At 46.2% G+C, this 9,402-nt stretch overlaps 1 protein-coding gene across 1 annotated transcript in view; it reads left to right on the forward strand.

Moving 5' to 3' along the window:
• The window catches only part of LOC115459446 (proteasome subunit beta type-8-like), a 12,293-nt gene extending 5,117 nt beyond the window's left edge, over positions 1-7,176 (forward strand). The window contains exon 5 of the mRNA XM_030189267.1: positions 7,111-7,176. Within this exon, the coding sequence (XP_030045127.1) occupies positions 7,111-7,176 (66 nt within the window). The remainder of the gene's footprint in view (positions 1-7,110) is intronic.
• The last annotated feature ends 2,226 nt before the right edge of the window (positions 7,177-9,402 follow it).

The raw sequence follows: 9,402 nt of genomic DNA on the forward strand, positions 1-9,402 counted from the left end.
TGTCTCCTTGTAGTCAGTTGTTGGAGTTGTGTGGCAGTGGAGGTTCAGTGTCTCCTTGTAGTCAGTTGTTGGAGCTGTGTGTCAGTGGAGGTTCGTGTCTCCTTGTAGTCAGTTGTTGGAGCTGTGTGGAGGTTCAGTGTCTCCTTGTAGTCAGTTGTTGGAGCTGTGTGTCAGTGGAGGTTCAGTGTCTCCTTGTAGCTGTGTGGCAATGGAGGTTCAGTGTCTCCTAGTAGTCAGTTGTTGGAGCTGTGTGGCGGTGGAGGTTCAGTGTCTCCTTGTAGTCAGTTGTTGGAGCTGTGTGGCGGTGGAGGTTCAGTGTCTCCTAGTAGTCAGTTGTTGGAGCTGTGTGGCGGTGGAGGTTCAGTGTCTCCTTGTAGTCAGTTGTTGGAGCTGTGTGGCGGTGGAGGTTCAGTGTCTCCTTGTAGTCAGTTGTTGGAGCTGTGTGGTGGTAGAGGTTCAGTGTCTCCTTGTAGTCAGTTGTTGGAGTTGTGTGGCAGTGGAGGTTCAGTGTCTCCTTGTAGTCAGTTGTTCAAGCTGTGTGTCAGTGGAGGTTCAGTGTCTCCTTGTAGTCAGTTGTTGGAGCTGTGTGGCGGTGGAGGTTCAGTGTCTCCTTGTAGTCAGTTGTTGGAGCTGTGTGGCGGTGGAGGTTCAGTGTCTCCTTGTAGTCAGTTGTTGGAGCTGTGTGGTGGTAGAGGTTCAGTGTCTCCTTGTAGTCAGTTGTTGGAGTTGTGTGGCGGTGGAGGTTCAGTGTCTCCTTGAGTCAGTTGTTGGAGCTGTGTGGCGGTGGAGGTTCAGTGTCTCCTTGTAGTCAGTTGTTGGAGCTGTGTGGCGGTGGAGGTTCAGTGTCTCCTTGTAGTCAGTTGTTGGAGCTGTGTGGCGGTGGAGGTTCAGTGTCTCCTAGTAGTCAGTTGTTGGAGCTGTGTGGCGGTGGAGGTTCAGTGTCTCCTTGTAGTCAGTTGTTGGAGCTGTGTGGCGGTGGAGGTTCAGTGTCTCCTTGTAGTCAGTTGTTGGAGCTGTGTGGTGGTAGAGGTTCAGTGTCTCCTTGTAGTCAGTTGTTGGAGTTGTGTGGCAGTGGAGGTTCAGTGTCTCCTTGTAGTCAGTTGTTCGAGCTGTGTGTCAGTGGAGGTTCAGTGTCTCCTTGTAGTCAGTTGTTGGAGCTGTGTGGCGGTGGAGGTTCAGTGTCTCCTTGTAGTCAGTTGTTGGCGCTGTGTGTCAGTGGAGGTTCAGTGTCTCCTTGTAGTCAGTTGTTGGAGCTGTGTGTCAGTGGAGGTTCAGTGTCTCCTTGTAGTCAGTTGTTGGAGCTGTGTGGCGGTGGAGGTTCAGTGTCTCCTTGTAGTCAGTTGTTTGAGCTGTGTGTCAGTGGAGGTTCAGTGTCTCCTTGTAGTCAGTTGTTGGAGCTGTGTGTCAGTGGAGGTTCAGTGTCTCCTTGTAGTTAGTTGTTGGAGCTGTGTGGCGGTGGAGGTTCAGTGTCTCCTTGTAGTCAGTTGTTGGAGCTGTGTGGCAATGGAGGTTCAGTGTCTCCTAGTAGTCAGTTGTTGGAGCTGTGTGGCGGTGGAGGTTCAGTGTCTCCTTGTAGTCAGTTGTTGGAGCTGTGTGGCGGTGGAGGTTCAGTGTCTCCTAGTAGTCAGTTGTTGGAGCTGTGTGGCGGTGGAGGTTCAGTGTCTCCTTGTAGTCAGTTGTTGGAGCTGTGTGGCGGTGGAGGTTCAGTGTCTCCTTGTAGTCAGTTGTTGGAGCTGTGTGGCGGTAGAGGTTCAGTGTCTCCTTGTAGTCAGTTGTTGGAGTTGTGTGGCAGTGGAGGTTCAGTGTCTCCTTGTAGTCAGTTGTTCGAGCTGTGTGTCAGTGGAGGTTCAGTGTCTCCTTGTAGTCAGTTGTTGGAGCTGTGTGGCGGTGGAGGTTCAGTGTCTCCTAGTAGTCAGTTGTTGGAGCTGTGTGGCGGTGGAGGTTCAGTGTCTCCTTGTAGTCAGTTGTTGGACCTGTGTGGCGGTGGAGGTTCAGTGTCTCCTTGTAGTCAGTTGTTGGAGTTGTGTGGCAGTGGAGGTTCAGTGTCTCCTAGTAGTCAGTTGTTGGAGCTGTGTGGCGGTGGAGGTTCAGTGTCTCCTTGTAGTCAGTTGTTGGAGCTGTGTGGTGGTAGAGGTTCAGTGTCTCCTTGTAGTCAGTTGTTGGAGTTGTGTGGCAGTGGAGGTTCAGTGTCTCCTTGTAGTCAGTTGTTCGAGCTGTGTGTCAGTGGAGGTTCAGTGTCACCTTGTAGTCAGTTGTTGGAGTTGTGTGGCAGTGGAGGTTCAGTGTCTCCTTGTAGTCAGTTGTTTGAGCTGTGTGTCAGTGGAGGTTCAGTGTCTCCTTGTAGTCAGTTGTTGGAGCTGTGTGTCAGTGGAGGTTCAGTGTCTCCTTGTAGTCAGTTGTTGGAGCTGTGTGGCGGTGGAGGTTCAGTGTCTCCTTGTAGTCAGTTGTTGGCGCTGTGTGTCAGTGGAGGTTCAGTGTCTCCTTGTAGTCAGTTTGTTGGAGCTGTGTGTCAGTGGAGGTTCAGTGTCTCCTTGTAGTCAGTTGTTGGAGCTGTGTGGCGGTGGAGGTTCAGTGTCTCCTTGTAGTCAGTTGTTGGAGCTGTGTGGCAATGGAGGTTCAGTGTCTCCTAGTAGTCAGTTGTTGGAGCTGTGTGGCGGTGGAGGTTCAGTGTCTCCTTGTAGTCAGTTGTTGGAGCTGTGTGGCAGTGGAGGTTCAGTGTCTCCTTGTAGTCAGTTGTTGGAGCTGTGTGGCGGTAGAGGTTCAGTGTCTCCTTGTAGTCAGTTGTTGGAGTTGTGTGGCAGTGGAGGTTCAGTGTCTCCTTGTAGTCAGTTGTTCGAGCTGTGTGTCAGTGGAGGTTCAGTGTCTCCTTGTAGTCAGTTGTTGGAGCTGTGTGGCGGTGGAGGTTCAGTGTCTCCTTGTAGTCAGTTGTTGGAGCTGTGTGTCGGTGGAGGTTCAGTGTATCCTTGTAGTCAGTTGTTGGAGCTGTGTGTCAGTGGATGTTCAGTGTCTCCTTGTAGTCAGTTGTTGGAGCTGTGTGGCGGTGGAGGTTCAGTGTCTCCTTGTAGTCAGTTGTTGGCGCTGTGTGTCAGTGGAGGTTCAGTGTCTCCTTGTAGTCAGTTGTTGGAGCTGTGTGGCAGTGGAGGTTCAGTGTCTCCTTTCAGGCAGTTGTTAGAGCAGTTTGAAAGGCAGGCTCGTTTTTAAGTGTGTGCCGGTCTCCCTCCCTCCCCCCCCTCCCCGCATACATGTTGTTGTTGTTGTTGTTGTTGTTCCGCCCCTTCTGCTGACTCGTGCTGTTCAGTGAGCCAAAGGGGCGGGACAGCTATGTCTTTGCTTCATGCTGCAAAGCAGGACTTGTGTGTGTGTGTGTGTGTGTGTGTGTGTGTGTGTGTGTGTGTGTGCTGCGAGTGAATGTACCTGTTTACCTTTTTTTGTTGGCCCCAGAACGTTTTTTGATCCCTGCTTGGTTTCTGCTGTGGGTTTTTTTGTTGCCCACATTGTCCTTCCTGCTGTGCCCTTGTACATGGTGGTTTTCTTCTCCAACCTCCCTCCCTCCCTCCCCCACCGATGTCCACGCCCCCTCCTTCCCTCCCTATTGGCTGCATTATGTCCTCCTCCGATTTCCACACCCCCTCCCTATTGGCTGCATTACATCTTCCTCCGTTTTCCACGCCCCCTCCCCTCCCTATTGGCTGCATTACGTCCTCCTCCAATTTCCACGCCCCCTCCTTCCCTCCCTATTGGCTGCATTACGTCCTCTTCCGTTTTCCACGCCCCCTCCCCTCCCTATTGGCTGCATTACGTCCTCCTCCGATTTCCACGCCCCCTCCTTCCCTCCCTTTTGGCTGCATTATGTCCTCCTTCGTTTTCCACGCCCCCTCCCCTCCCTATTGGCTGTATTACGTCCTCCTCCGATTTCCACGCCCCCTCCTTCCCTCCCAATTGGCTGCATTACGTCCTTCTACGATTTCCACGCCCCCCTCCTTCCCTCCCTACTGGCTGCATTATGTCCTCCTCCGATTTCCATGCCCCTCCCCTCCCTATTGGCTGCATTTGTCCTCCTCAGATTTCCACGCCCCCCCTCCCCATTGGCTGCATTACGTCGGTACAGGAGCTGCTGGTGGAGGCGGGGTTTGGAGTGTTGCTCCTTGAACGTTCGGTGTCTACTGCGCATTTGCGGTGAGTACGGTCACTCACAATTTATATGTTTGATTTCCGACCTAGTTCTGTGTTTAATCTATATCTCGATGTGGCACGCTATCATCACTTCCGGCATAGTGCTTTTGCTTTTGTTTTTAGAGGGCGTGTTCGCCATCTTGTTTTCTTTCGCGATTCCGGGACAGTGCTATGTTTTAGACGGTGAGCCTGCCTCTTCTTAACTCATATTTTGTTGCGACTACACTTTTTGGGCAATTTGTTGTGCTTGTATAGCTTCCGTGCATGTCGTTTATGGAGATTATGCACCAATACTCATACAGTATGTAGATGTAGTTTCAGTTTTTTAAGGGCAAATAGCTGCCGGTTTATTACCGGTCTAATATCATACGGGCAGTTTTTCTGATCTATCTTTTTTGATCTGTTTTTTCGATCTATATATATATATTTTTTTTTGATCTGATCTTTTTTTGATCTATCTTGTTGATCTGATTTTCTGTTTTTTTCAAGGCTATGATATTAGCTGGTTTAATTATTTATTTTTACATCGGTGGCATTTAGCAAGAGTAAGTTTGTATACCATTTGCATATACAGTGGGGGAAATAAGTATTTGATCCCTTGCTGATATTGTAAGTTTGCCCACTGACAAAGACATGAGCAGCCCATAATTGAAGGGTAGGTTATTGGTAACAGTGAGAGATAGCACATCACAAATTAAATCCGGAAAATCACATTGTGGAAAGTATATGAATTTATTTGCATTCTGCAGAGGGAAATAAGTATTTGATCCCCCACCAACCAGTAAGAGATCTGGCCCCTACAGACCAGGTAGATGCTCCAAATCAACTCGTTACCTGCATGACAGACAGCTGTTGGCAATGGTCACCTGTATGAAAGACACCTGTCCACAGACTCAGTGAATCAGTCAGACTCTAACCTCTACAAAATGGCCAAGAGCAAGGAGCTGTCTAAGGATGTCAGGGACAAGATCATACACCTGCACAAGGCTGGAATGGGCTACAAAACCATCAGTAAGACGCTGGGCGAGAAGGAGACAACTGTTGGTGCCATAGTAAGAAAATGGAAGAAGTACAAAATGACTGTCAATCGACAAAGATCTGGGGCTCCACGCAAAATCTCACCTCGTGGGGTATCCTTGATCATGAGGAAGGTTAGAAATCAGCCTACAACTACAAGGGGGGAACTTGTCAATGATCTCAAGGCAGCTGGGACCACTGTCACCACGAAAACCATTGGTAACACATTACGACATAACGGATTGCAATCCTGCAGTGCCCGCAAGGTCCCCCTGCTCCGGAAGGCACATGTGACGGCCCGTCTGAAGTTTGCCAGTGAACACCTGGATGATGCCGAGAGTGATTGGGAGAAGGTGCTGTGGTCAGATGAGACAAAAATTGAGCTCTTTGGCATGAACTCAACTCGCCGTGTTTGGAGGAAGAGAAATGCTGCCTATGACCCAAAGAACACCGTCCCCACTGTCAAGCATGGAGGTGGAAATGTTATGTTTTGGGGGTGTTTCTCTGCTAAGGGCACAGGACTACTTCACCGCATCAATGGGAGAATGGATGGGGCCATGTACCGTACAATTCTGAGTGACAACCTCCTTCCCTCCGCCAGGGCCTTAAAAATGGGTCGTGGCTGGGTCTTCCAGCACGACAATGACCCAAAACATACAGCCAAGGCAACAAAGGAGTGGCTCAGGAAGAAGCACATTAGGGTCATGGAGTGGCCTAGCCAGTCACCAGACCTTAATCCCATTGAAAACTTATGGAGGGAGCTGAAGCTGCGAGTTGCCAAGCGACAGCCCAGAACTCTTAATGATTTAGAGATGATCTGCAAAGAGGAGTGGACCAAAATTCCTCCTGACATGTGTGCAAACCTCATCATCAACTACAGAAGACGTCTGACCGCTGTGCTTGCCAACAAGGGTTTTGCCACCAAGTATTAGGTCTTGTTTGCCAGAGGGATTAAATACTTATTTCCCTCTGCAGAATGCAAATAAATTCATATACTTTCCACAATGTGATTTTCCGGATTTAATTTGTGATGTGCTATCTCTCACTGTTACCAATAACCTACCCTTCAATTATGGGCTGCTCATGTCTTTGTCAGTGGGCAAACTTACAAAATCAGCAAGGGATCAAATACTTATTTCCCCCACTGTATATGTTTTATATTTTTATATTTTGATGTATATTAACTTGGAGATCCATGTTCATATTTGTGTCTTAGTCTTTCATTTTATTTAGTTTTTTGATACATACAAATGTATGGGCAGCATGTATTTATTCATCTCTTAATTTACACATTGATTTTAAATACCTTTTTTAGCAGTTTCAGTGTTGGTTTTTCATCTAATCCACAAGGCTATTTGACTTCAGACAACACTTGGTATGTTCCTCATTTTGGAATTATATATTTTAGTGTACCCTATTATATGTCTTGTCCTCATTCATCTCTATGTAATAATTTTCGAAATTGATCTATATTCATATTATTTATGTCCATAATAATTTTAGTTATCATCATTTGAGATATATGTATTTATATATAATTTTTCATCATTTGAGATATATACATATTTGTATTTTTATTTTCTTTTAATTAAGTTGTCCTAATGGTTTAAATACGTTCAAAATGCCATTTTGAGTTTTTATGGTTTGATATGTTCAAAATGTCATTTGGAGTTTTTATGGTGTGATTATGTTTTTAATTATATTTGTGTTTTCATGTACATTATTTTATAGACCCCTGACGCAGGCCTCATGGCCGAAACACGTCACGTGTCGGGTCAGTTGTGCCATTGTGAATAAAGACCTTGTTCAGGAAGACACTCATTGTGAGAGGACTTTTTGTTGGATCCACTGTTTGTTTTACCCTATTGGTTTTCCTGTGGAGAGCTCACCTTCTGTGGGTGTTTGCTCCATTTCCCTTAGGTCACAGCTGCACCTGAAAAGTGTCTCTTAGTTACTGGCTATGCTCTGTATGAAAGTTATCTGTGACTGCTGCTGAAACTTTCTCTCCTCCTTTGTAGTGTACCACATGAAGGAAGACGGTTGGATCAAGGTCAGTAAGGACGATGTCAGCGAATTATTGCACAAGTACAAGGAGGAAAAACTATAGAGAGAAGCTGAGGCTTGGGAGGGTAAGGATGCAGCACTGTATCCTCAAATCCATGTGCCCACAGTGGAAGCAATAAAACAGAACTCCTGACATGGTTAAATATGACTGTATTCAGGTGCAGCAAGCTGTATCCATGCTTGAAGGAATAAACTGAATGGTCGAACCATTACATTTTGTTTTCATGTCTTATTGCTGTTAACATGGCAGTCAGCGGTGAGAGCACAGAGCTGGTAGATTCTGGTTGAAGTCCCACTGACACCACAAATTCAGTGTGACAGTCTAATGCAGAAAGCTGTGACAACCATAGACCCTGGCTTAAAGTCCAAAGTTACTGATAACTTTCAGTTTGATATCTACAGATCTGGGTTCTAATTTCACCACTGGGACACCTACAGATCCAGGTTCTAATCCCACTGCTGTGACACTTGCACCTCCAGGTACCAATCCCACTGCTGTCCCACCTGCACACTCGAGCTGCAATCCCGCTTCTCCCATTGGGTCTCAGTGTTTGTCAGCCTGTGATTCCTGCAGACCCAGATTCTAATTCCACTTCTACCCTGCACAACAGCATAATGGGAAAAGCTGTGTTCTGAATCTAGAAATAGACAAAAATTAATTGTATTAAAAAAAAACAACTTAAAAAGTTAGCACTACTGTGTTGCATGGTCTCACTTAGTGTGAAGTTTGGTTCTGTGTTGCCTAGAAAATGATAATAAGAGCTAAAGAGGAACATATGATACCCCACAAAATGGGGTTCTATTTCCATGATTCTCTTACAGTATGACTGACAAATGGGATTTATGCAGACCCCTCTGGGACCCCCACTTAGAACACACACCAGCCAGGGTCTACCAACCAATGTTGTGAATAGTAAAAGTAAACCCCAGAGAAAAGGTGGAACTAGCCCCTCCCCCTTGTTAAATGAGTCAAGAAAACAGAAAAGGTACAATATGAAGGGGTGGGAGAGGGGTCATTCCTCTGCAGTGGTTCCAGAGAGCTAACCAATGCAGGTAACCTCAACTAATCCCTGTTGTCCTCCCATGCCCTTCTGAACGTGAGAATTACCAAAGCTGCCCACAAGGGCGGCGATGTGGATGATGCAGCTAAACGGTCCCTGGGAATGTACAAGAGCGCACTATGTTATAACAGCAGGCTCAGCTACATTTTAGAAATCAAATTGACGTACACATTGAAACAGATGACCTTCAGTCCGGCAGAAAGATACAGAAATATTTCCCATCGTTTTGGGTGCCACAGGCTTCATCAAAAAGAACTTCCAAGCACATCTGCAAAAAGTGGCCTAAACATATTACATCTTATGAACTCCAGAGGGAAGTTCTCTTGTACGATGCAAGTACTATGGTGGGTGTTAGCGGTAAATTTGAGAGACTGACATTATGCTCCACATGCCCTGGTTTAAGAGTGAGCCTTGTACATCCCATGACAGGAATGAACCTATTTGGAGATACTGCCCCCATGAAATGGAAATACACATCATTAGGAAAAGAACACAGAAGAGATGAGAACTCACAGGACAGCTTAAATTGTCCTACAATATTTATTAACAAAATTTATAGTTCACCAATTGAACCTTCTAGGCAGATTAAAATAACACATTTGTAAACATCAAGAACACAGTAAGACCAGATAAATACTTTCTATACAAAACCAAAAGGATGTCCTGGAGAATCAAATTCAAATCAAATGATACTTCTCTAGCATCTCCTAAACTCCAATAATCCTAGTCACAGCTCAAGAGGCGGAGAATTCAATCCTCCTACAGGCAAAATACAGCCCACATTGAAACTGGAGAAACATATTCAAAGGGGGGGCAACTTTACCCTGCTGGGAAGAGTCACTGGTTTATGTGGGACCAGGGATGTATGGAGCCACACAGATGCATGCAGCCTTAAAGACTTACTTAAGTTTAAATAAAAGACATTGACATATTGTGTAAATGACTGCTTTAAGAATATTTTTCTTTTGGAGAGAAGCACAGCTGCCCCAGTGATCACTAAGGATAATACTACTACTACTACTACTACTACTACTACTATTTGACATTTATAGAGCGCTACTAGGGTTACGCAGTGCTGTACAATAAA

The sequence above is a fragment of the Microcaecilia unicolor genome, unplaced genomic scaffold (assembly GCF_901765095.1).
Source record: "Microcaecilia unicolor unplaced genomic scaffold, aMicUni1.1, whole genome shotgun sequence".
Taxonomy (NCBI): Eukaryota; Metazoa; Chordata; class Amphibia; order Gymnophiona; family Siphonopidae; genus Microcaecilia; species Microcaecilia unicolor.